This window comes from Pleurodeles waltl, chromosome 4_2 (genome assembly GCF_031143425.1).
Source record: "Pleurodeles waltl isolate 20211129_DDA chromosome 4_2, aPleWal1.hap1.20221129, whole genome shotgun sequence".
In the NCBI taxonomy this organism is placed as follows: domain Eukaryota; kingdom Metazoa; phylum Chordata; class Amphibia; order Caudata; family Salamandridae; genus Pleurodeles; species Pleurodeles waltl.
In genome coordinates, this window is record NC_090443.1 from 692,548,827 (window position 1) to 692,575,891 (window position 27,065).

Consider the following 27,065-nt stretch of genomic DNA (forward strand, 5'->3'; position numbering starts at 1 on the left):
ATGTGTGGTGTGTAAAATACACATGATCTATATGTCAGTGATTTGACTGCTGTTTAAAAATCTGCAGGATTTAGTGAAAGTGGCAGTACATCAGAAATCCCCTGCCGTCTACAAGGCAACGATCCTGGCCTACGGGTCCATGGTGAACAAGTACTGCGGTGCACACTCTTCCTGCCCCGAGGAAGCGCTATCCGTGAGTAACTTTTCAGTAGGGACAGAGAAAATGATTTTACATGGAACACACTTATTTTGTTAACACAATCAGCATGCCTTATTGAAACTGCGCTTAAGTATGTGCTTTATCATGAAAACAACAGCATCTGTGGCCATTTTGTGGCCATTTGTACCAGCAGGTAGGTACCAGTGGAAAGTGTCCACAAAAAAACAGGAATAAGCATGTTATGTTTTCATTGCTTAATAAGCATCAGTACTAAAACAGAGGCAAATTGCATTTCCACACACTAGTACTCACATGCATCTGGTGGAAAAAATTATTGTGCGTGCAATGAGCATGTCCAGGAGACCATCACGCTTGCAGAACATGAGTGTCTGTTGGACAGATTACTTTCTCCTCCTAATTAGGGCTAAAAATCAAACTTTGTAAGGATAATTGTACTATAAGTAGAGCAATATCAACAATAAGTTCACTGCATGAAGATGTAGATATTTTTTGTGGCTTTCGTGGAGATTTGAAACTCACTTATTCACTGCAGTGAAAACCACAGAAACACAAACTACCTCTAAGTTGGATGACGGGAAGGGGAAGGAAGTAAAACACAGAGGTCTTTGGAGGCGGTGTCAGACTGCTGGGTAATTTCATTTGTCACATTATTTAAAGGATAAAGCAGGGTGGTTCAGCCAGTTAAATTCTTGCCTCTTACTTCTGTGAGCTATCTGGAGATCTTAAGACAAATCCTAAAAAGGCCTAATCAGCTTTCTATTCTTTAGAGGTTGTAACTTCAGCATTGTTAAATTAGGTAATAGTTACTCCTGTTTACTGCTCTTAAAGGCCTTCGCCCAAAATAATAATCAGAAAATCAGTTATTGTTGTTGGGTTGAGGAAAAAACACTGAGCTAGGCTGAGTGTGGTGGACTTTAGAAGCTGTGGGATGGTGAATTTTGTGTGATATTTCTCATGATTCCACTTCCTCTTCACTGCTCATTCATGAAATGTGTTGAGTGGTTTTCATGGGGGAGCATGTGCGATGTACAATGGTGGATGAATACGTGTCAGTGGAATGAGTTTTCCACATCTCCCTGCCAATAGACTTCATAGATATCTCAAGATTTACTTTCACTGTCTGAGACATCAATTCTAGGTGGAAAAAACTATGCTATTGATAGATATTCTTCTATCACTCTTTATGTGACTACTCTGTGAAGAGAAGGTGAACTAAAGAATGAGTGAGAGAGCATGAGAATGAAAGAGAGGCAAAATGTGACGCATTAGATGTGCTTCTTTTGCAGCCCCTCCATGACTTGGCAGCTGAGGCAGCTAACAGTGCCCATGAAGAGGACATGGCGCTGGCTCTCAAGGCTCTGGGGAATGCAGGACAGCCAGCCAGTATCAAGCGCATCCAGAAGTTCCTCCCAGGATTCTCTTCGAGTGCTTACCAGCTCCCTGTCAGGATCCAGACCGATGCAGTGATGGCTTTGAGGAACATCGCGAAGGAGGATCAGAGAAAGGTAAGAGAGAAGGAGTGAGAATCATCAAAGAACCCATTATATCAAGATGCACACCAGATTCCAAAGAATAATTGTATTGTTCACCATCAGCACAATAGTTAATTGAATATCAATTTCACATTATTGGCTTGGCTACATACAAGCACTATAGCAAGCCATCAAGTTGTGCTCAGGATTTCTAACTTTACACACAATATGATTAACAGCATTATTATTATTTATAGCTTTGTGCACTGATTTATTGCTTATTGGGTCCTCTAAGGACTATTTAGCCGTCAGAGCCTGGCTACATTCCCCACATAGGTGACACTGCCTCTAATAGATATATTTCCAAATGTTGTGGCCTGGAAATAAAAGCACAATCCATGTGAATAAGCTTGCCATCATGTGTCTACATGCCTTATTTTCATCTGTCCATGTTTTGGTCAATTTTCCAATATCGCATCTGGTGTCAGTATATATCCCACTTACGAAGTGACCTGAAGATATCTCAGATTCCCCATAACCTACTGCTAATTAGCCAGACAAATCTTCATTGATCTACTGTATGCAAATTGATTATTTGCCCAGCTATTTAAACACTGTTTTCCTATTTTTCTTCTCCAGCTTGCCCCTGAGAGGATGACATTTTATTCTAGAGTTCAGATTTAAATATCAGTAGTATAGGAATGTACGGAGTTAATGCAAACCCAGGTTTGCAAGGGCAACCCCCATGAATAATATTAAACTTAGGTTTATAGAAAGTCTCTGTAGTTCCAAAATAGTGGTATTCTATATGCACATCACACAGTATGAGTATAAGGAGTCTGCTGAAATAGATGGTCATTATTATCGCACTTTGATAGTAATTTTGGATTAGGCATTTTTAAAGATACACAAGAAAACGGAACTGGATCACATCTGTAAAACCCAGTATGAGTTGAACTCCTCAGTGCTGTATTTTAGTATACTATGATGGTTTACTGGGTGGGTGATTACAAATACAGCCATGCTTTCTGTCTGGATTTCTAGGAAAGCCTTTCTAATAAGCAAGTCATTTTTTTGTTCAGTTATGTTCATAATATAAAATAGCACAAACAAAACACAAGGATCCAGAAGCCTCTTGTCAGAATCCCCCCCCTATGTATAGTTTGCTGGGGATACGATATGATACAATCGTGTATCTTATCTCTGCCAACGTTTTAATAGACTTTTACCCAGTATGGCGACACAAAATAGGTGACTAAACTCTAAATAACATGCCTTGACTTCTTTACTGAACGCTTTTACTCTTTTCTCCATGGAGGGATTAGGGGCCAGATGTACTAAGCGGTTTGCAAGGCGCCATGCAAAACGCGATTCGCGATGCACATTCGCATTTTGCAAGCCGGTACCGACTCGCAAAATGGGAATGCGACTCGATTCGCACCGCACCGCGATGCAGAATTGCTTTGTGACCGCGAACGCGGTCACAAAGCAATTCACAGTTAGCACCCATGTCAAGTGGGTGCTAACTCATTTGCAAAAGGGAAGGGGTCCCTATGGGATCCCTTCCCCTTTGTGAATGGGCCAACATTTTTTTTTTTTAAATGAAACCACATGGTTTCATTTTTTCTTTTGTATTGCAACTCGTTTTCCTTTAAGGAATCAATACTGCTGGCTGAAATACAAAAAAACTGCTTTATTAAAAAAGCAGTCACAGACATGGAGGTTTGCTGTCTCCAGCAGGCCACCATCCCTGTGAGTGCAGGGAATCGCAAAAATAATATTAATGAGGTGGATCTTTGCGACCCCCTTGCGATTCACAGATGGTGTCATAGACACCATTCTGCACATAATTTTGTGACTCGGAATTTGCGAGTCGCTCCGACTCGCAATTTCCGAGTCGCAAAATCAAAACTACCTACACCTCGGTCTCTTTAAGAAAACAAGAACTGTGCTGGTTTATGTGAAAAATTCTATAGTTACGTTTGTGAATATTCGTAGTGTAACAGATGTCGTAGTGTTGACCTCACACTTAATTTTCTTATAAGACACCCAGGACACTGTTTTATAGTACATGATACTCATTAATATGTAGAAATGTGTAGAAGTGTGGCGATATATCCGTGCATAGGTTATTCTTCTGTTTGTGAAATTGATGTTGCCAGTAACCTGGCCCTTTGGCACACTGAGTTTCTGACCTTTTCCCACAAAAGCCTGTTTTACTCACAAAAGTGTTTTAGAGACCAAAATATGAAACTAGAGAGAACAAGCTGTGTTTTATGACTTTTTTACACAAAGGCCTGCTCTACTCACAGATGTGTTTTACAGACCAAAATAGGAAACTAGAGAGAACAAGCTGTTCTTTATGGTAACAGAAATTAACTCATCTACTGGTTCACTCCTTGAGAATGGTAAATGTGCTATTGGAGGAGACATCTTGGATAGAGTGTGCCTACTTATGATGCTCCTTGACGTCTCATCACTTGCACACTTTGGAAACAAAACTTTAAATCACAATTTGGCACTTCTTGTGAAGTACATTGAGTCTGTTGTCCACTTCTGTCGAGTATTAGTCGAACGTTCATAGTGCCTGGTGCTTCAGTTGTTATTGCTGTACTGAAGGCAGGCACTTCTTCACTAACTAGACACACCACAGTGTCTTCTGCCCATCAAGCTATTTCTCACTGCAAATAAAGCGTTATGTACAAAGGTAAACGTTCATTACGGGATATTGCTGACATGGTTTTCAGGGTTGATTTTTACAACAAATATTTTATGTTTCTCTCTGTAGGTTCAGGAAATTCTGCTCCAGATCTTCATGGACCGCCGGGTTCGTACCGAAGTCCGGATGATGTCCTCTATGGTTCTGTTTGAAACCAAACCTGGTCTCGCTTTAGTAACAACCATCGCCAACATCGCATCAAAGGAAAGCAAAGTGAACCTGCAACTCGCAAGTTTTGTGTATTCACAGATGAAGGCCTTGTCCAGAAACCGAGTCCCATCGCTCCATCAAGTGTAAGTGTCAAAGTACGAGGTATAAAAGAAATAGAGACTAATAATCAAATGTGATCATACATGGGAGCTCGACTGTAACAACACCTCAATCATTTCCTTCAGGGCTGCTGCTAGCAGTGTTGCTGTAAAGATGTTGAACCCCGTGCTAGACAGAATGAGCTATCGTTACAGCAAAGCTTTACACATGGGCTCCTTCCAGCGTAAGTACAGGAAATGAATACAAGGCACTTGAGCCCTTTTCAAATTGCATTAATAATCTTTCTGAGCCCTTCTCAAACCTTACAAGCTTTCATGTAGCTCAATACAAATGCTCAGTACAAACATACATGTGAAGTCCTACAGAACTATAACCATAACAGAGGAATTACATGTGTATAAGAAAAACGCAATTAAATCACAATTTTCACTACATTCATTCGGCAGACTGTCAAAGGTCAATGACAATTTTACAGACAGAAAACATTCTGCAATTATATAAGCCTTCAAACCTTAACCAACTGTCCTGATTGGCTGCACCCCCAACATTAGTTCTAACACAAACACAGGAAAACAAAAAAAACTAATGGTTTCTGATCAATACCTAGATTCCACATCTTGTTGATACCAGGAGCATACCAAGCATTTGGGCTGATGAAGTAAAAGCAGTATTTACGGACTACTTGATGTCAAGGGTCTACGTCGCCTATTTGTTGGTGACACAGAAAAGGCACATTGATATTTGATTATTTAGGAAATACTCTAACAGTGACAATGGCTCATTAATGGAGATTTACCTACTTGCACACAGTTCTAAGGTGGTAAACCTTGACTGCCATTGGATCAGATTGAGACACCACAAAGAATGTGCCTATTAAGATGAGCAGTGTTGTGAGCGATTGTTTCCACTTGTGGTTCTTCATGGAAGGTGCCCTATTTAACCTTCATTGTTAAATATATTGACTTTCTCTATTTTTTAAACGTGATGTCTGCATCACTTTGTCAATTACACATTCTTCACACATTGGCATGGATGAACAGCATCTTTAGGTGGAACATATAAGAAAATAGGGAATTTATGGGCATATATATGTTCTGAGAACATTTTGTCTGAATCCTTTATACATGTCAAGCACAATACATAGTACTATGATGTTGTGACATGGAATTGTCCTTTTTAAGTGTCTTGAAAACTGAGAATCTTGAGAGGTGTCTTGAGTTGTCATGACCATACGGGAGTACCACAATAAAGCATCAGGAAGAGTAACCGTTATGCTATTTAAAAAATATATATATATATATCTATTTTGTTACTATAGATGCACTAATGGCTGGAGCTACTGCAGATATCTTGATCATGAACAGCGCCAGCACAATGTTCCCCGTGTTCCTGCTTGCCAAAACCCGAGGGTACTTCACTGGTGTAGAGGCTGATATTCTAGAGGTAAAGACTGTCCCGGTTAAAGATCAGACTTTTAGACCAACCAATATAGAATGGGTGAATTGTCTTTTTAACCAAAACAACAGCATATATAGTAAAGAGTGTGTTAGGAGATGCACGGACACCTTGCAAATCAGTGGTCAACTTGCAAGGAAACACCTCCTCATCTGTGCATAACGCTGTAAGGGAATACTTAGTATAATATATGGTTTGCAAAAACAGTGATCAGTATGATTCTGACTGATATATGACCCCTGTCATACATATACCTATATTTAAATATGTTACTAGATTGCGGTCCGAGCAGAAGGCCTGGAACAAACTCTCAAGAAACAGAATATTCCATTTGCAGAATATCCAATGCGCAAGAAAATCCAGCAGATTATAAAAATGGTAAGGCATTCCTTTACATTTGTTGAATTTATTATTTACACAATACATCTAATGGCATGAATTCCATAAATACCAAGGCACATCCATTTCTACTTCAGTCAGTCAATTCCTGTCAAACATTGGGCATACGTCTATTGAATGTCTCTCTCAAGTTCACACTGGGTGCACTATCGCACACATTAACCATTTCAGATACTCATTGGATCTCACATGAACAAAGCTTTCCCAATTTCTTGTGCTAAGATTGCCGAAGAAATGTTGGTTCTGATTTAGAGGTATTGTTGAGTTTAGGAGCACTTCATTTTCAATTCAACAATTTCGAAAAACCAGTGGACTGTGCTTTAAAGAGTATATTAAGTCAGCCTTCGGAAACAAGTATCTCCTTTTTATGAACCATTTATTTATTTTCCACAGAAGAACAACAGTGAGTCTGACATGTAGAACAATATAAATATGTCACAAAGTAGGACAAGGGTAGTAAGGTTTCGTGCCAGAGTCACAAGAAGAAATACGGAAAGGGATTGTCTAATGATCACAGCCTTTTGGAAAAGGCAGATCTTTCTATATGCATGTCACTTTATTTAATCTAGTTATCATGGGGTGAAGAATTAAATAGACTGTGTCACTCAGTTTTACAAAGTTGCAATACAGTGTGCAATTTAGGTATAAATATAGCCACTGTGCACCATCTGAGTTTAAGACAGTGGCACTTAATGAAGCTAATTTAGAGCTCACTTGGCAGCTGAGGTCCTTGTGTCTATCTTCATGGCAGACCACCACCCATCATATTTAGAGATCACTACATTGTCGCCAAGAAGCATATTGATGAAAGTACTGCTGCTGACATGTCATGAGCACTTTTTATAAAAGCTTTACTGCCAGTCAAAGACAATGTAACGCTATTCATCATTACTTTTTGTTTCACCGAAACAAGCCTCCAAAGTGGGCCCAAAGCACAACAATGGCCTCAATATGGAAGCTGTTTATGCTCTGACCATCGGGGCTACTGATTTCCCTACCGGTGGCAATCCCATGGAGGACAAATATGCATTGAAATGACCACTCTATATATGGGTCCAACAGAGGCACAGACCAAGGGTCCCAGTTGAAGATTGCTGACTGGGTCAGGAGTCTCCCATGCCAGAACTTGCTGAGGTTCTGCAGACGGAAACGCAAAGGTCACCCCAACAGGAGTACTACCAAATTACAACAGGACTAGTGTTCTGCCAGTCTGTAAATGGTACCCTTAGCATCTCATTACTTAAAGAGGATGAAGAGTTCTTTGGCAATAGAGGGGAGATAGTTCAAACACAAGTACTCTTGGAACCCAGTTAGCTAGTGTGTGACTATTGAAGTGACAGATTCTACAGCAAAAGCTCACACTACATATAGGACACTTGCACTAGGTCATGTGAGGGACTGCAACAAGTAGCTTAAAAAGCCTCTCCAGGTACTCAGCATCCCCAAGGGGAGATCATCTAAATGAAAATATGTTGAATGCCTGGTCTGAGAGCCTATAGCATTCTCTCGGGGCAATGTCATGCCTTCCCGATCCCTGCAAAGTCAGCAAAAATCCTGGGAGTAGTAGCTGAGAGTGTCACTTCCTAGATTTCAACAGGTTGACGGAAGCCCAGGTTCATACTGCTTCTGTGTGCCTCTTCTACTGACCAGGATGTAAGTTAAAGTGAGAGGTCAGCAGGAGTATGTGCTAGACACAGGTCTGTTCTCCCCATGTCCTGAGTAAAGGTTTATTGGCTGAGGCTTAGCCAGTGCCACCCCGACTGCTAACTGTGTTCAACAGCTTTATATGAAATTCTAATTACTTAGTGAACTTAGATATAGAAAGCTTTGTGATTTTAGGAAGCTATTTCATAATTCCTACAACTTGTGTTCTCTCTTTCCACAGATGCAGGGCTTTAAGGCGCTGCCTGCAGATGCCCCATTAATCTCAGCTTACATCAAGCTGTTTGGTCAAGAGATGGCTTTCCTTGACATTGACAGGGAGTTTATTCAGACTGCCATTAAGGTAACCACCGCTCTATTTTGTATTCTCATTGCTTTCCACAGAAAAAGTACTTCTCATTCAATGATTCTCTGGTTTATTTGTCTTACCCCAGGCTCTCAATGAACCAACAGCAAGGCACAGTATGGTGAAGACTGTGATCAACAAACTTCTTAATGGTGTTGCTGGGCAATATGCCCAACCGGTGTTGGCAGCTGAGGTCCGACAGATCGTTCCCACCTGTGTTGGTCTGCCCATGGAATTGAGCATATATTCTGCTGCGGTGGCGAATGCTGCTGTTAACAGTATGTTTCTAATATTTATTGATAAATATTTATAGCATGGGAGGACAATCAGAAACGCACTCATTTATTGAGCTAGTGCTGCACAGAGATGTCTGCCTCTTTTACATTTTTTTGATCTCTGTTTCAATACTAATCTTTCTTTTACAGTTGATGTGAAGGTGTCTCCCTCACCGTCCTCGGATTTCAGCCTTGCTCAGCTTCTTGAGTCTAATATCCAGGTTCATGCTGATATAGCACCAAGGTAAAATATATTTATAATAATTTAGCCAATAAAGACTAGCTGACATCTGAGTGTGAAAAATTATCACTATCAATATACAGGGAGGCTATTTCTGAAAGTTCTGTGTCTCCATTTGAAAAAAACACCCTAATTCTAGTGACTTAGGGCCAGATTTAGAACTCGGCAGATGGGTTACTCCATCACAATGTTGATGGAGAACCCGTCCGCCCCAAATCTAAATCCCATATGATAGAACAGGATTTAGATTTTGGAGGACGGGATAACAGTCACCTTTGTGACAGAGTAATCCGTCCACCAGGTTCTACATAAGGCCCTTAGTCAGATATAATATTTAGGCCCCAATTACAAGTCCGGCATATTTAGATGCTGAGATACAAAATGGTGGAAATTAATGATCCTGGCTAGTATCCATGCACATAACTGCCTATTATGAATTATATCACATGAAATGGTGAATAACTTTGAGTACTCAAATTTACATGTCAGAATTCCATGGGATTTAACACACACATATTCCACATGCTCTTAGCAGGTGGGAAATGAGTGCTAGAAGGCTGGGTTGGGACTGGGGTAGAGTCAGGAGGTGGGCAGGTGACGGGTAGGATTTTGGTTGAAAGAGAGGAGCATTACATGCCTCGCACTCGCTGCTGTCCCTCGCAACCGCCGCTCCACGGCGGGTGGGAGATCTTTCTCCTTCCTGGCGGCCAAGACCTGGAACTCGCTCCCCACCAGCCTCAGGACCACCCAGGACCACTCCGCTTTCCGGAGACTCCTAAAGACCTGGCTGTTCGAGCAGCGATAACCCCCCCTTTTTCCCCTAGCGCCTTGAGACCAGCACGGGTGAGTAGCGCGCTTTATAAATGTTAATGATTTGATTTGATTCCTGCTCTGGCAAACGAGCACCTTATTAAATGATTACAACTTTGAACTTTGAATCCAGCCTGAGTTACCTGGATCAAACAAAATTAACTGTGAGCCATTGATATGAAAACACTCTGGCGATGTAGAGCAGATTAACTTCCACTTCCATGTAACAGTGTTAACCTGCAGATTTTAGATTTGCCCTGGCTCTTCACAAATATGACGATGTCCTGCAAATAAGGAGGTTACCTCTAATTGGAGGATCACTATGAATGGAATGGCCTATATGTATACCATAAAGTTATAAGTGGTAAAAGGCTGAAATACATGACTTTGTCTCCTGGCACATTGTGATCATTTGAAATAGCCTGCTAAATATCTATAGATGCTAAAGACAGACGATGGTGACAAGCAGCCCCTCAATCCAACAACCGATAATTTTTGTTGCCTTACTTGCCAATATGAGGATGAAGAATCAGTACCTCAGATATTGCTCCTGGAAAGAATGCGGCAGGCATCCAAATATATGAAACGTTTGTAAGATGCCTAGTAAGTAGACACCAGGCATTTATCTTTTTGGGAAAATGTTGACCAATCAGGTTGGTCCTCACAAACTAGAACAGCCTCACCATACTCAAAATACAGTTTTGGAAGAGTAAGTGCATTGTTATTACTGTCTAACAGTGTCAAGCTAATATTTGAAGTGCATTTGAGGCCTTGCATGCCATTTACAAGCATTTTATATCAGCAAACTTCTGCACATAACTGATATAACTATCACACCTTTTGTTTTTTGAGGAACTGTTGTGAACAGAGGTTTTTTCCCCCGAACCTGTTGTACTGAGTAGCAATTATGCCTTATTATAGCACTTTGTTGGAGTGCTCTTGAAAAGACATGTGGGGCCTAATTTAGTGTTAGGTGAACGAGTTACTCTGTCAGAGACATGACAGATGTTCTGCCTGCTTTATCACATGTGCATGGATATAATCCAGTTACATAAGGTGGTCAGGATATCTTTCACATTTATGACGGAGTAACCCATCTGTCATGTTCTAGAGCATGCCTCTAGCATCTGTTTCTCCTTCCCCCATATGACTCTAACTTGAAGTACTTTGGAAGTACAATGTTGCTGTTCTATCATTACATAGACCAATAATCCAAGAGTCTGTAGCCAGCATATTAAATTTGCATAATGATCTGACTGTTGTTTTTCTCTATCTTCTGTGTCAGATGCCATGATCTTAGATCACGATTTACATGAATTTGAACTATTACCTCACTGTACTGGCCTTCTCTGACTACCCTACTCTCACACATATTGAGTCAACAAAGAAGAACCTCTACATATATAGGTGGAGATGAGTATTTGTTATTGTAGGCATAAACACCAGAAACGGCCCCCGTTTGCTGGTTCAGAATGTTTTTTTGGATTGTGAGCACTCACAATTTCTCTTTCAGTGTCTCCAAGCACACAGTGGCAACTATGGGTATCAACACCCACCTCATCCAGGCTGGAATTGAGTTTCATGCCAAGGTCCGTGCAAATGCTGCAATGAAGTTCACAGCCAAGATTGACATGAAAGCCAAAAACATGAAGATTGAGACAACACCATGCCAACAGGAAAATGAACTCTTCGTAACCAGGTATTCCGTTTGTTTGGTATTTAAAATATGTATTTTCTGCAAACGCACTAGTGCTGTTCTCATATAATGAAACATTCTATTGTAATCATTTTGAATGAGAAATTTACATGACTGCATTCCATAACCAAAGATTCTAATGTCTTCTTTTATATTGCAACATGTTATAAGAAGGTAATTTAATATCATAAATATTGTACTTTCCGCTAGCAAGATGGGAAGGTCAGGCACAACTTAAGCATCCCCAGAGAGGAGGGCATTTGATGACTGTTGAACAGTCTACACTCATTTATTCCTAAAACAATATTATCTTCTTTGATATGTAGGTTCGGATCGTGGCCTTTTTTTCAACAAGTCTCATTTGATCAGAAACCGCTGCCGATATAAAGCTAACTTTCTTCATTGGCAATGCTTCCTTACACAGAATGTTGAAATCGATGTTTCTCCTTGTCCATCTAGTAAATCATCAGGATTCGGGGCATCCTTTCCAACAAGCCAAAAGTACTGAAATACACCGAAACGAATCTTGGTACTGAATGTCCCAGCTGTTTGTCTAACTTCATGACATCTTCCCTTCATTTTGAAGATAACTGAGAAAATAATCACCACGCTCACCTATAATTTTATTATTTGAGGGCATTAGCATGAAGTATTGGTTTCAAACAGTTAAATGCATGAAACCAGCCATGCTATTAATCTCCTCCTCTTCGTCACTGTTATAGCCACGGAATTGCCTTTTTTAAAGCCATTACTCTTTAAATACAATTATAAGGTATGGTTATACCTTGAGATCGTCACCATTAATCATATATATATTTTCATCTGTTTTTCAGGGCACTGCCTAGCATAGGCCCTCGACAATGAGCCCTGTCTTCACCCCATTTCTGGTAGTCCTGTCTGGAGCTTACATATTAGACTCGACTCCATCTTAAAGTAGTTCTGTGTTTAATTGAACAGGTGTTCGTAGAACAAATATGCTACTTGTGCTTATCACAATAAAACAATAAATACAGACCTACTACTTATATAATGCATGAACTAACCAGTAGCTATAATAGGGTTTGAGGCAATGCCCGTTACAGTGAGTGTGTTGAAAGATCATAAGGACAATATTAGTAATCCAGGAAACAGATGTAAAAGCTGTGAAAGGAGACCACATATATGTACACCCCATCATTAGATCACAGACAGCTTATACAAGGCAAGGTCCAGATAAAGTTAAATACGGGAACTCTGAGGGACACATTGCAATAAGAAATAATTCAGTCCGCTGTTTAATTGAGTCTGTGATTTATAACATGCCTGCTTCTTTAATTTATGGTGAATAGATCTCCACATTATCCCACATCTCCAAAAATCCTCTTTAGGTCCATTGCACCCATTTACAGATGTTTAACCTTTGACTGTTAAATCTTTGAATTGAAGCAGATTTCTTCGGTTCCACAAAGACAGCACAGAGTATATCTTTGAGGCAGTATGTGAAAATATGTAGTCAGACATAAATATCATGTCCTAAATATCAATTACACAAATATTGTCGTGTTTGGTGTAGAATTATATTAATCACTCCAGTGAGGCAATATATTTTTAGGGAATATGTAGTACAGAATGTTTCTATCTGCTGATAACATGACAACTAGGTTCTGGTACCACGCCTTCTGGGGTAATACCAGTATTGCTGTACATATTTTAAGCCACAGTGTGATGGGCAACTTTGAGATGATACAAGCATAAACAGTGGAGGCTTCAGATAGAACCCCTAATGGATGACCAACTACTTCAAGAGTACATAAGCTATGAGTTCAGTGTCTGGCAGATGAATTGTTGATAACAATTAATCAGAAGCAAGAAATGCAACAGAACACTCTGAGGAGATGTATCAGATGTGTGTTAGAAAAGTAACTTAAATGAGAATGTAGAATGTTAATCTCACTTCTGAAAGCTCTTATATAGCCCCAGTCCAACTGACAAATCCCCAATGTTTCATCTTTGTGTCCCCAGAGCTCAGGTGTTTGCTGTTACAAGAAATATAGAAGACCTTGATACAGCCAAGAGAATCCCATTATTGACACAAGGAGCTGTGCCAAACATTCTGAAGAAACATTTTGAGACAACAGGAAAGTCATCAGCAGAAGCTGCCAGTATGATGGTAATATGGCGATATTACTTCAAACTGTACTGATCCTATTTGAAAAGGAATTAAATAGGAAAATACTCTATGATAAATTCCTTGTAATTCTATTTATAGCTCAACTTTTGTTTTTTGTAAATGAATAATGAAAGAACAAGGTTACAAACGTAATGCTCATTGTAAATCAAAGACTTACATATCAAATAAGGGCAAAATAGAAGAGTAAGACACACATAACTAATGTTCAAAATGCGGCTCAGTTTTTAATGAATAATCAGTGATTAGATGTGAAAACTATTTATAAATATATATGACTAAAATGCTAAACTTCACCTAATTCCATGAATGTATTGGAATTTAAAAGAAATCCAAGTCAAAGATTAAGATGAGAATTGATCACCATATGGCAAAAGTGATATTGCATTACTTTCAAATTCATGTTCACAAAATAGCACCTATTTCCAAAGGAGTGCTATTTAACTAGCCGTACATGACAGACAACAACAGATAGACAAGCACAAAAGACAGACAGATTCAATGACCACTTGTTAGCTGGATATACAGATAGGCACACAAACAGACATACAAACAGAGAAGTAAACTATTTAACCATAATTATCTACATTGCCGCAAGCTATACAAAACTAGTAGGCTAGTCACAGTATGCACCACAAGGTCAAACACACTAATAATTCATCTAACAATAATCTATTTTTCTGTGTTTAAATCAGGAAGTGTCATCAGAACTTTTGTCCAAGAGGTATGCCTATTCCGCTGAGGATAGAGATCATCGCTCTGCTGCCAGAAGCACTAATGCATATCAGGCCTGTGCAAAGGCTAAAACCTTTGGCTTCCAAGTCTGCCTGGAGTACAAATCACAAAATGCTGCCTTTCTCAGAAATTCACCTCTGTACAAATTAATTGGGGAGAATGAAGCGAAGATTGTCATAAAACCAGGTACACTTCTGAATTAAAATAAACAAGTTTGTGTAACCTCTTTTTTGTTTTCAGGTAAACAATGCTGAAAAGATGGTATCTGAAGATATTAGAAAAAGTTGCATGGAATAATGTAATTCCTCTGGTTGGTTTCAGCTCATACAGATGCAGCTATTGAGAAGCTGATGCTAGAGGTCCAGGCAGGACCAAAAGCAGCATCAAAAATAATCACCATGGTAACTGTAGAGGAAAACGAAGGTGAAGAGCTTGAAGAGTCTGTGGTTCAAATGAAGCTGAAGAAAATTCTGGGAATTGATGAAGAATACAAGGTAACTGGTTGTCATACACTCCCACCTCACTAAAGAAATTGTTCTTCATCATAATAATTGCATTTCTTCTAAAATTATGTTGACTATAACTGTTTTGAGAAACGTTTAGCAAATATTGGACAAGTATATTTTACAAATATTTCTATTGGGCGTTTGACTTTACTTACTGTGTGCATATCTGTTATACTACTTTAAAAAACATGAGAACATCATTTGAAAAGGCAATTTGTGGTGCATTGTCCAAAATTGCTTTGGTCGCACCAAACATCTTTTTGTATTATATAATTGTGCAAGAGAGTGTTGTTGAACATGCAAACACTGATCCTAATTCATACAGCAATAACATATTTATATTCATGTTCTGTTTGTAGGTTAGAAATGAAAGCTTGATTAAAAAACTGAAGAAAAATCAGAGAAAAGACAAACATTCTAAGGAGCATGCTCCAAATGTCGCTGAGGTTGCAAAGGTCGGAAAGCAGCAAAGTTCATCTAGTTCTTCTTCTTCCTCCTCTTCCTCATCATCATCTTCGTCATCTAGTAGTCCCTCAAGCAGTAACCAGCAACGAGACAGTAGAAACAATAGAAAAAACAAAGGTAGCAGCAGCAGTAGCAGCAGCAGCAGCAGCAGCAGTAGCAGCAGCATCAGTAACAGTAAGAGCAGAAACAAAAAAAGGCAAAACAGCAGTAGTAGCAGCAGCAGCAGCAGTAGCAGCAGCAGCAGCAGTAGTAGTAGCAGCAGCAGCAGCAGAAGAAAAAGTACCAGGCACCATCAAACTTCTCACCATAAAAGCCAACAACAACAGCAGCATAATCGTAGGAATCAATGGAGCATTAGCAGTGCAAGCAGCAGCAGCAGCAGTAGCAACGAGTCCTCAAAGAAACAGGTAAAGTAATGATTCTATTTGCTATGAACTATGTAATTTTGACAAGGTCTATTAAAGTAGTAATCTTCAAAGATGAGTCTACATAGCTGTGGCAGCCAAGCTGATCTATTTTCCTTGAAATGTGTTCTGAGCGTACAAAACATGAAGGGGAATTGACCCGGAGCTGCTGTCCCACTCATATGCTCAAACAAGAGTGTACTGAGAGCAAATCTAGTTTCTCTATTAGGCTAGAGCAGAGCACAATGATAATGCTACATCACCATTCTTCATGCAGTTAATTAATTTTGATTCATGGCATGCAACATTTGGGATTTTGAGACTCTGATCTTTATGTCCATCATTATGTTATATCCATAGCTCGCCCTCCAGCCTATTACATTCCAATTAAACCCCTGCAAATCTTGGCACATTTCCTCCAGCAGCCTCTTTTAGGATACAATGTAATCTCAACCATCATTTACCAGTCATGCTATGGCTCCAGTCATCAATCTTTAGAGGTTTGGTGACCATTCCATTTTTGTGCAATGGCTTTGTTTGCTATAAAACACCTTATCTAAAAAGAACCTTTTTCCCCAAGTAACATTGCTTATTACCCCATACCCAGAAGTACAGTAGGTGCTTTCAGTTCCACAGAAGTCCCAATGTTGCTTCCATTTCCAGACACACCCTCTCCCTACATCCTCTCTATTATTGGACAGCTCCATGGGATGTGCATGAAGGTGCATCTTAACCGTTGCTTCCCAAACAATGATCAGTAGTAGAACTGCATTTTTTCTACCTGACCACTAATGTAGTATATTCAGTGGGAAATCTCCCACTGAATTACTTGAAAATCTGACCTCACTAATGGTTGGCATGGGAACATCAATAACTCCTACCGCACGTTTTCATCAGTATTGCCTATGCCTTCTTCTCCCCCCTTCTTCGAGTGTCCCAGAGTCGTCCGTGTGTTCTACTTCAAAGTGACATATTTGTGTGATTTTATCTATCTATTGCCAATACTATACTAGTTAATCCGTATCTCACTAAAATGTGTGCACTAATGGGCTCCATATAGGTATTCAAAACTTTCATCAGAACAAATGACAACATTTATGAACAAATACATTTATGGGTGGGTATTCATGATTTTGGAACCATGTTTAGCACCCAACACTCCTAATATCTTTTATAAGACTATTCTCTTTTTAAGGATGAGTTAATATAGTGAAATTAAAAATACATGTGCCTTTTATATGTACTTAATTATAAATTAATGTGCTTGTGTTGGTACAGAAGATCACCTGTGTTTGGTCTTTCAGTTTCAGTTGTATGGTGAGAATGTGTGGGTGAGGTGAAGGCGTAATCATTTTTAGCAAGTAAAGGTGTTCATTTTCAGATGTGGACATTTGATTAACTCAGAGTTTCAGCCAAATGTGGTTATACTGAGGGAGTTTACATAAATGAAGATTCCAAAGTATAGATTGGACACTCAAAACTGGGTCGAGATCTGGTGTTGTTTCACCCAGTATAAACCACCAGTGAAACCGCATGGTACATTAGTGAACCAAAGCTATTGGAGGAATTTTAAGATGGGCAGCATGTGGTCCTGCCTTTGACATACGCACGGTGGCTGGCTTCCTTGTCTTTGTAGTATGTGAATTAAATTCCAGGGTAGTTTGGTGTAAATTAAATTAAAGGAGTTCAGTTGTGCTACAGTAGTGATTTCAGTCACCGTCACTCAGCACTTAAAGAGTAGGGAAAAGTTACGAGTTAACATACTTTAGGGTTACATTGACTAGGGGACTTAAAGGGGGCTAGCATTAAAGGGAATGCACAGGATCATGACTTTCAAAGAGGTGTTTGGAGGCAGGTCCAGTCTTGCTGGCCAGTTGAAAGGAAGAGACTCTGGCTTTACTCACGAGAATTAGAATCTCATTCTAGCCTGCGGCTCATGCAAAGTTGGTAAGTATATGTGAGTAATAACCAGATTAAGTAACATTAGCTTTCTGTACCCTAAGACATCAGTTCCTATGCTGGATAGAATGTTTGGTATGAACTGCACTAAGGCAATCATGGAACATACTTTTAACATTCACGCATCACTGTTTCTAGTAGATTCTAATGATGTCATATAATGCCTTTGTTTACACAAGGTGTTCTTTTCAATCAACTCTCATTCATCTCTTTGTGGATTCGTAGTCTATGTGCTGATACATCTGTAACAGTGCAGTTTATCGTGGCCTTATGCCACATGTGTAATTTTCCTGTAAATTGATGACTTCTGAGAACTTTGTCCCTAAGTGATGCAGAGTTGAATTGCGTAATGCAATTAAACATCTCTGACCATTAACCATCATATTCAACATCATTTCCTTACTGCTAGACGCCTTTGCATCCTATCCCACAACCCGCCCCCAAAGGAGTTTGCATCCATCACAAGTCCATTACAGACTAATCCTCAATATCTCAACTCTGTGAACTCGCCACCTTTCATCTCTATGCATTACCTATTCTCCATAATCTCCGAATCTACTTGGTCCACAATCAGCATCCATTCCTGCCCTGGACCAAGGTCTAACCTTTTTCAAGTTCCTTAATCCTGTCATCTTGAGTTCTAAACCCATTTGACCCCTTTCTCTATACAATTTGTGATTATCTCCTGAACTAAAATGTTTTTTTTTTTTTTTTAAGGCTGATTGAAAGTGACATCTGGCTCATTTTGCAGCATAAACATAATGAAAAGTTGCAACGTTGTTGGTAAATTTTAGTTTTCGGCCTCAAATATAGCATATTTACTACTAATGGAAGGAATGGCACACGCACATGCACTGTGCTTCTGAGTCTGGCATTTTTGCAATTTGACAGCTTGAGAATTCGCCTAGTTGATTGATTTAGGCACCTCAGTGTAATTTTCAGGTCCAGCAGTTAGAAGCTGCTTACGAACACTTAGCCAAAGTCAGTAATGCACATTTAAGAGCTGATTACATTTTGGCTCGTCCTTCTGTTTCACGCACAAAAGTTCCATTTAGTTTAGAAATTGAGCACAAATTGCTGCCGATGCTTACGTTTGGACCCTTGATTTGCGGCAGGTAAAAAACGTGTTGCAACTGGAGGCCGCAAATTCCCAGCACCTCAAATTGAGTGAAATTATGTGCAAATTAGTAGCAATTCTCCAATCCACGTGGGGCAAATTGAATTTGAGTGCAAATTGTTCAATCACTCATTACTGAACACTTCATCAACAATAACTAGCAGATGCTAAATTTGCACTTGCGGTTTGCATGGACACCTTAATCATGTCCTTATTCACTGTCAGTTTAGATTTGTTCTGCATTGTGATTTTACATAAATAGACTTTTTTAAACTACATGCAGTTGACTCTCCAGCTGTCTTGTTCTTTGTGCTGCAAGCATTCTATGTTACATAGTATGCTATATAGTTCAATCAAGTATATACATATGTGAACCTTGCTACAAAGCAACAAAGCGCTGTAAAGGAGACACATTACAATACTTGTAAGCAAGCAGAAATACAGCTTTTTGGGTTAAGGAGAGGATAGTGGTGGGAGACAAAGTAAATGGGATTAGGAAGCTAATAGTTGCATCAAAGGCGCATTCGAGAGAAGGGGAGTCAATGGAGATGGGGCACCTCAGATGAAGTGGCAGTGGGGCGTACTGAAGTGATGGGGAGCTTCTTGAAGAGATGATTCTTCGCCTCCTTCCAGAACTGGAACAGTGAGCTGACCTGCATTTTTTTATTTGGGGTGTTGTTCCAACCTCTTTTTCTTCTCAAAATTCCTCATTTGCATTCTGAAGACTCTTCTCCTGCATATTGTTTATGTTATGCTCGAGGTTCCGATCGTGGCTGCAAATGTAGGGAAGGATGTTGGTATTGACAATCTTGTCAATGAGGGAGCTGGTATTAAATATGTTGCATCTGGTTCAAAAGCATACTTAGATATATGAACAGTGGTCCATTGCACCCTTGACACAAGTCTGATTGCATTTTTTCTCCTGCAGACAAACCCTGAAATTTATGACCTACGTTTCACCCCAGCATACAGAACCTATGTAAGTGTCATTCTAAATAATCTGGAGTTAATATTTGTCATCAAATACTTTGTGTTGGTTTTCTCGAATCATAAGTTATGGACAATGATACTTCTCTAACGGTAATGTCATATTGGCCATGTCACCAAAAAACAGAATGTGAGATTTTCCAATTTTGATGCCTGAAACCTTGCCACAGGCCACTGGAATTATGGGATTTTAGAGCTGCAGCTTTTTCCATATAATTATGAATTTGCCACAATTGCTACATAGTCCATTATTTGCTGAATAATCTGCAGATTTAATCAAAAAATTGTTTCTAGCTCAATAGAGCAAAAGTTACTAAACACAGTGACACATGCAGGGAAAGGCCCTTCACAAAGGTTGAATTCTCAACTTTCAGTTGCTTATTGCTACATTTAGGTGTCAAACCGGTAGATATCATGGGAAATACATGCCCAGTTAGTGTTAAAATGTGCCAAAATGGCATCATAATGTGGTAATAGTATCACAAAATGTGCTCCCTTATGCAGCATAGTTTGCTTTTCTGCCTCTCAGTTTAATCAGCCCTGCTGCATATTTGCCACCCCTGCTGCATAATTTCAGTGGCCCTGGCTATGTCATTTCTCTACGTTTAGCACTATGTGGCACAAGTTACAAAAACAGGACACATTAGTTTCTGATACATATATTAAAATTAAAATCACCTTTAGAGCTGAAACTGTTTGGATATAGTTTGGGAATTCCTGGGATGGCTCTGTAGATAGACATGTAAGCGTGTTTAAATCTGGAAGGCATGTCAGTTGATGTTTTTTGCTTAGTTCGGTTTATGCAGTAGGGATGTACATGCTTTGCCTGCTGCTTGTATCTGCTAGGAAGAACTTCCAACACATCTAGCACTGAGATACCCCTAGCTGGGAGCTCTTTAGCAGGAGGACAGAAAGGTGAGAAAAATAATGTTTCACAAAGACACAGAAATACATTGCCATCAAGCTCATTTTAGAGGGTTTTGTTAGTCCTGTGATTCTAATTAGCAGTCAGGCCTGCAAATGCAAAATTATTTGAAAGTTGCCTTTTTACAAGTTATTGCCATAAGTATCACTTATGTTGTTTCTATTGGAAATGTGAACTTTCATAAACTACTTTGTAATAATGCAGCGCCCGAAGAAGAGAACCTCAGGGCACAGAGCATCTTCCCATTCAAGCTCCAGCTCTTCAAGCAGCAGCAGTAGCAGTAGTGCATCCAGTGCTAGAAGATCTCAACGGGTAGGTGCTGCATGAAAATAGATCAGTAACTACATTATCTCCCTATTTCGGGCATCTTGGGGTGTTTAAGTTTTTGATTCCGTAGTCAAACAAATTAATTTAGACCAACTCTCTTGAGATGAAGATAGAATTTTTATTCATCCTGTGAACAGCCCTGAGCAGGAAGACATGTTAGTTTGCAACCATGTATGGGGTTAAAATCAGAGCTCCTTGTTTCCATCACTCTTCGGAATTACAAAACAATGTGCTTCACATTTGCATTTCTTACTGCTGAATATCTAAATTTTATTTACAGGTGGTTACATTTTGTTGTATTTTGCAAAAATTGACATCCAACATCATTTCCTTTCACACTTCCTGTCCCCTAGCAAGATTGTCACAAAATTCATTTTAAATGCAAATAAGCAGCAATTTGTCAGAAGTTATAGCCTGACCCTTATTTGAAGCACAGAAAATGTGACAAGATTAATATAGAATTTAAAATAATTTTTATTTATTGCTTGGATTTCCATGACCCTTCAAATTTCAGCTCATGACCCACCAGTGGGTCATGACCTGTAGGAAATGATGGTCCAGACTGTTTCAATTTGACAACGACCTGCCTGTACTAATCAAGAAGGGACAACCAGTGGAGCCACTTAAGTAAATCTCATACTTCGGAGATGCTAAAGCATAAATCCGAACTCTCAGGCCACTGGCTGGTGGTTCGCAATAAAATTAATCAATTGCGGAGAGCATTATCTCTCCAATCGAGATGCTCCTGCTTTCGGAATGAGAAAATAATTTATTTTGGGGACATCAATTTCAAAATTTTTGCTACACTAGATCCTAAACAACTCCAAAGCATGCACCCTATGCGACATACAAGGGCCGCACTTATTTACATTATGGATTTCTTTGGCCTAGCCAATGTCTGTTATACAATTAGCTGGACTGTTTTTTTACATATTAATATGCTCCCCTTGGACCATGTTCCCGCATCAACATTTGTTTGTATCCAAAAACGTGCTCCTCTCTATTACTATTGATCTTTATCCATGTATTGATTGAGATCACAATGCATGAGAGGGTCTCTGCTTTCCCTACCAATTAACTGCACCCTTTGCACATTCGATAGAAGTCTCATAAACGATGCAAGTCATATAGATTAGATGTCTAAAACAAATCTTACAAGACTACCGGAATAATAACATTCAGGCAGCAGCTCTAAATACGGTCTGGGACTCCATGAAGGCAGTGGTAAAGGGTTCTACCCTTCCATGTGCTATAACAAAAGTAGAAACAATCGTTAAGAACCTGTGAGTTCAAAACTTTGCTTTTGGAACTGGAAATCAAATGTGCATTGTCCCTACTAATGTAGAAAGATGATCATGAGGGGTAACATAAAGAGAGTGAGAAGAGAGAGAGAGAGGAAGCGAGCATGCTACCAAGTGTCTCATTATTTCTTATGAGATGGTCCTCACACTGAAATTGTGAACAAACTATTTTTTTTTTGTAAAAGACCCTTCACCCACCAGTTAGTGGCATGCTTCGTCATTGGAGTCCCACCTGTGACAGCTAGCGTGCCAGGGGTGTGCTTTAATGCCTGATTACAGCGGAGCAGGGGCTAGTTGTTTGTCCAAGATGAGAGAAGAAGTGAATTTAAAATTGACTTATGGTTACCCACCTGTATAGTGTGTTTTAATCTTGGCAACCTTGGGCAAGGGTTAAAAACAGTGATGAATGTGTAGCGAGCAATCAATGAACTCTTACATCCTTAATATGGATCGACATGTTGCAATCATAATGTGTAAGCTGTTCAGGGGTCAGTATTGCTTTCATCAGGACTGAAAATCTCGGGCGTGCTAAGGCATGCGATAATCACACGGTGAATAATTTGCAATTTTGTCTGGGTGTTACTCCCTTCGAGTTTCTGTGTGAAATATAAAGAGTGAGAAAGACATCATTTTATACTGTGGCAGACAACACATTCATGAGGGCAAGGGTAAAGCACTCACAGCACGCTTCCCCCAGGCATAAAGTTCCAAGTAAAATGGAACCACCTAGCCAATGTGTAAAAAAGTAGCAGAATATTGCTGTTTGTGGGTCTGCATGAACCCATTATGCAGATCAATCAAAAGCAGAGAAAGATACCAGCAATGTAATATTTATGCAGCACATAGTGAATCAGCATGCACTGCAAAGCAATATCTGAGGTATGCAAATCAATCAAGGGTGCAAGGAAGTATCTGCACTGTAACCGTTATGCAGCACCTAGTGAATAATTATGCACCGTAGAGTAACAGCAGGGTGACATATCTGGCATGCATCGCTTATGACCATATGGTTTACAACATTTAAAAAGTGATAAACACACAACACAGTGTGAAAGGACTGTGAAAACATACTATAATCACATACTTCTTAGTCAGCAACTCATTACACCATGAATGCTCCCAGGGGGCGAGCCCTCCAGTCACACACTGATAAGAGTCACATGCACAATTAGTGGTCCTTCCTTCTGAGAAAGGCTAGGGAACAAAATACAAATACTCTGCCCCCCAGCCTGCACTTACATTTTCAAGGGTAATCACCTGTATCAGTACCTACATCACAGCATCCAGACCTCAGTAGCTTAACTCAGCCCCAAATCGCTCTCAACTAAATAGTCCGTGAGCTGCGACAAAGCCTTGTGTGCACTTAAGTTGCTTTCTAGTTTGGCGCTCTCAGTATGCATCACATGCATGTGGGCGTGGCCATGGCGGGTGTGTTATTGCAGCGCCATGGCAACCAAGGTCAATGCATGCTGGAAATACACTGTGCATCCATAGGACAATCAAAACATAGCAATTGAAGGGAATGACTAAATCAGGAGGACACATGTTACTCCTAAAATTTCAACGCAAGTTAGGGGTACCCTTTGCTTGTAAACAGAGGGCAAAGGGGTATTTTTAATTACATGGAGCTGCTATATAATAAAAAATATATAGAACAAAACCTATAATATTAAATTCAGATTATATTATCAGAAGAGGGATTTCTGGCAGGAGAAGTAGAAGGTGAAAACATTTTGAAAATAATGACAATATGGCCAAATAGTTTATCTGAAACTTAAAGAAAAGCAGAGAAAAAAAAGAAAAACTTAAAGAAAAACTTAAATCCTATTGATAGCATACAGGAAGCCCAGGGAAACATTACTCAGGATAAGACTAAGAAAATGTCTATATTCTAAGATCACTATGAGTAGCTACATTAAAAGGAACAGCTTACCACTAAGGAAGAAATGTCTAAATACATAAATTAATCGGGAGTTCAACTAACAACAACTGCAATTTGAAATATTGGAGACTCCTGTCTTCAAAAATGAAATGCGACTGGCAATTGAGATTTTCCTAGCCTTGCTGTCTGAAAGGCTAGATTTTATTAAAGACACGGAGGTGAGTATTATGCAGTCTTTTCTTGCTTTAATTTTAATAGCAGCCAAGAAGAAACTACATTTCCCAATAAAAACTACAAAGTGACATCACAAAGGAACCATCCAATAGGACGTCGAATACCCCTACTAGTATCTTAACTGCGAGCAACAAGTCCTATTTTCTTGATGCGAAAACTAAAGAGGAGAAGTAACACACAAGATGACATAGATAATAGAAATCAGTGTCACAATGTTCATAAAGCTATCTTGAAGATGGAGAGTGTAGAAAGGAGTCCGGGAAGGATATCCACTGATGACAGAATCCAGTGTCGGTGGAAGTTCCTCATGTAAATTATGAAGAGCCAACGCTGGAAGAGGGAGTTGGAGTTGGAACTGAAATAAAAGAACAGGGAGGGTTAAACTAGTGGCGGGATAATACTCGCCTCCGTGTCTTTAATAAAATCTAGCCTTTCAGACAACAAGACTAGGAAAATCTCAATTTTATTACAAGACAGGAGGCTCATATTATGTATGTTAAAAGCATAGCAATAACTGAGTCTGAAACATGAGAAATTGGCTTACAGTATAAAGTTCTAAAGGTACTTTCACTAGACTAATCTGCCGACTTGAGAATATCCTGTAAAGAGGATCCTGCCCAAAAAGCCTAGGAGGCCATAGCCCCTCTGGCAGAATGGGCACCAAAAGACTCCACATCGATCCTAGCCAGAGACATGATCCATTTAATTCAACGAGCTAGGGTAGGAGAAGAAACAGGATTATGGGGTTTCTGAAAGGAAATAAGTAATTGGGAGGCAGAGGATGATCTCAAATCTGCAGTATGAGTCACATAGCTTTTTAAACAATTTCCAACATACAATTTGGGTTGAGAGGGAAAAAAAATGGATAATTGACAGGTGCATAATTAGTTTTAGTACGTCTTTTGACCTGAAAAGAAACACCAAGGGGAGAGAAGAAAAAGGAAGTAACATCTAAGGCCTTAACATCTGAAACACGTTTAAGAGAGATTAGACACAAAAGCATAGTCAATTTCGCAGAAAGTTGCTTAAGAGAGAGTAAATTATTATCCGGCCAAACTGTAAAAAAATGTAATACTAGATTAACGTCCCACATAACATTATATTTAGGAAACGGAGGAAAAACACATCTAACTCCCTTTAAAAGGTGGCAGATGAGAGGATGTTCACCAATCGGTCTGCCATTGACTCTTTGATGTTCAGCAGAGATGGCAGATCTATAAGTGTTGATAGTGCGATAGGCCCTACCTTGGGAGGCCAAGGAAGCAAGGAAATTCACAACTAGCACTACATCAGCTGAAAAGGGATCTGAATTCCTGTCCATACACCAGCTGCTCCAAATGGCCCATGCAGAGTTGTAGGCTTTGGAGGTGCCCGGGTCCCTGGCCTGTTGGATGAGTCTGATAGCATCCTCCGAAATTCCTGGGGTTCTCCAGGATGACCTGAAATCCTCCAAGCGATGAGGAACAAGGAATTGTTGAGAATCAAGTGATGTTGTTGCCTTTGGGGATCTAAGAGGAGGTTGGGGAAATGAGGAAGCCAGACAGGTTGGTCGATTGTTAACTCTTATAAAGTTGGATACCAAGGCTGAGCCTGCCAGAATGGGGTTATAAGAACTAGAGTGGACAGCTGTCTGTGTGCTTGTGCATGGACTCAAGAAATGAGCAGGAACGGAGGAAATGCGTAAAGAAGAGATGACGGACAAATCGGAAGGAAAGCATCTGTGGCTAGAGCCTGCGGATCCAACTGAAAAAGGAAGGAACGTGAGAATTGAGGCGAGAAGTAAAAAGATCTATGGACATTTCGCCAAAGATGGAAATAAGGTGATTGAATACTGAAGGGTGAAATTGCCAATCGCTGGAGTCGTGAAGATGTCTGGAATACCAGTCCACTACTGTATTCAGACTGCCTGGCAGATAAACTGCCTTGACTGAGATTTGTCGAGGAAGACAATACTCCCAAAGATGTTTCACCAGAGTGGTCAGAATCTTGGACCTGGTGCCACCTAGATGGTTGATATATCTGACGGCGGTTAAGTTGTCCATCCTGAGAAGAATGGTGCAACTTGCCTTGTCCTTTGTAAAGGTATGGATGGCAAAGAAGCCTGCAAGCATCTCTAAACTGTTTAAGTGCAAGAAGGACTCCTCCAGAGACCATGCGCCTCCAGTTCAAGAACTGACCACATCTTGCGCCCCAACCGGTCCGACTTGCATCGAATTCTAATACAAGATCTGGGGCGGCAGAGAAGATAGTTCTTCCATTCCAGGCGTCTAGGTGAGTCAACCACCATAGAAGCTCTTCTTTGGATTCAGAATCTAGCACCAAAGGATCAGAATAGGAGAGACCCTGGTGAAGATGGTGGATCTTGAGCCGTTGAAGGGTGTGATAGTGTAAAGGACCTGGGAAAATGGCTTGGATAGAGGCTTGGATTGAGATAGAGGAAGCAGGCTCTTCCTACTAGTAGGCTCTTCCTACTAGAAGAGCCAGAGTTCTGAGGGAGATGTGAGGAAGGGACAGGGATTGACAAATTTAT

At 39.9% G+C, this 27,065-nt stretch overlaps 1 protein-coding gene across 1 annotated transcript in view; it reads left to right on the top strand.

Annotated features, from left to right (window-relative positions):
* The window catches only part of LOC138293203 (vitellogenin-A2-like), a 61,257-nt gene that overhangs the window by 14,713 nt on the left and 19,479 nt on the right, over positions 1-27,065 (top strand). Inside the window, exons 10-25 of the mRNA XM_069232291.1 lie at positions 68-193; positions 1,468-1,686; positions 4,442-4,665; positions 4,768-4,865; positions 5,961-6,085; positions 6,374-6,475; positions 8,382-8,501; positions 8,593-8,782; positions 8,930-9,023; positions 11,344-11,529; positions 13,528-13,675; positions 14,389-14,614; positions 14,750-14,922; positions 15,294-15,806; positions 19,808-19,858; positions 20,996-21,103. Of these exons, the coding sequence (XP_069088392.1) occupies positions 68-193; positions 1,468-1,686; positions 4,442-4,665; positions 4,768-4,865; positions 5,961-6,085; positions 6,374-6,475; positions 8,382-8,501; positions 8,593-8,782; positions 8,930-9,023; positions 11,344-11,529; positions 13,528-13,675; positions 14,389-14,614; positions 14,750-14,922; positions 15,294-15,806; positions 19,808-19,858; positions 20,996-21,103 (2,703 nt within the window). The remainder of the gene's footprint in view (positions 1-67; positions 194-1,467; positions 1,687-4,441; positions 4,666-4,767; positions 4,866-5,960; positions 6,086-6,373; positions 6,476-8,381; positions 8,502-8,592; positions 8,783-8,929; positions 9,024-11,343; positions 11,530-13,527; positions 13,676-14,388; positions 14,615-14,749; positions 14,923-15,293; positions 15,807-19,807; positions 19,859-20,995; positions 21,104-27,065) is intronic.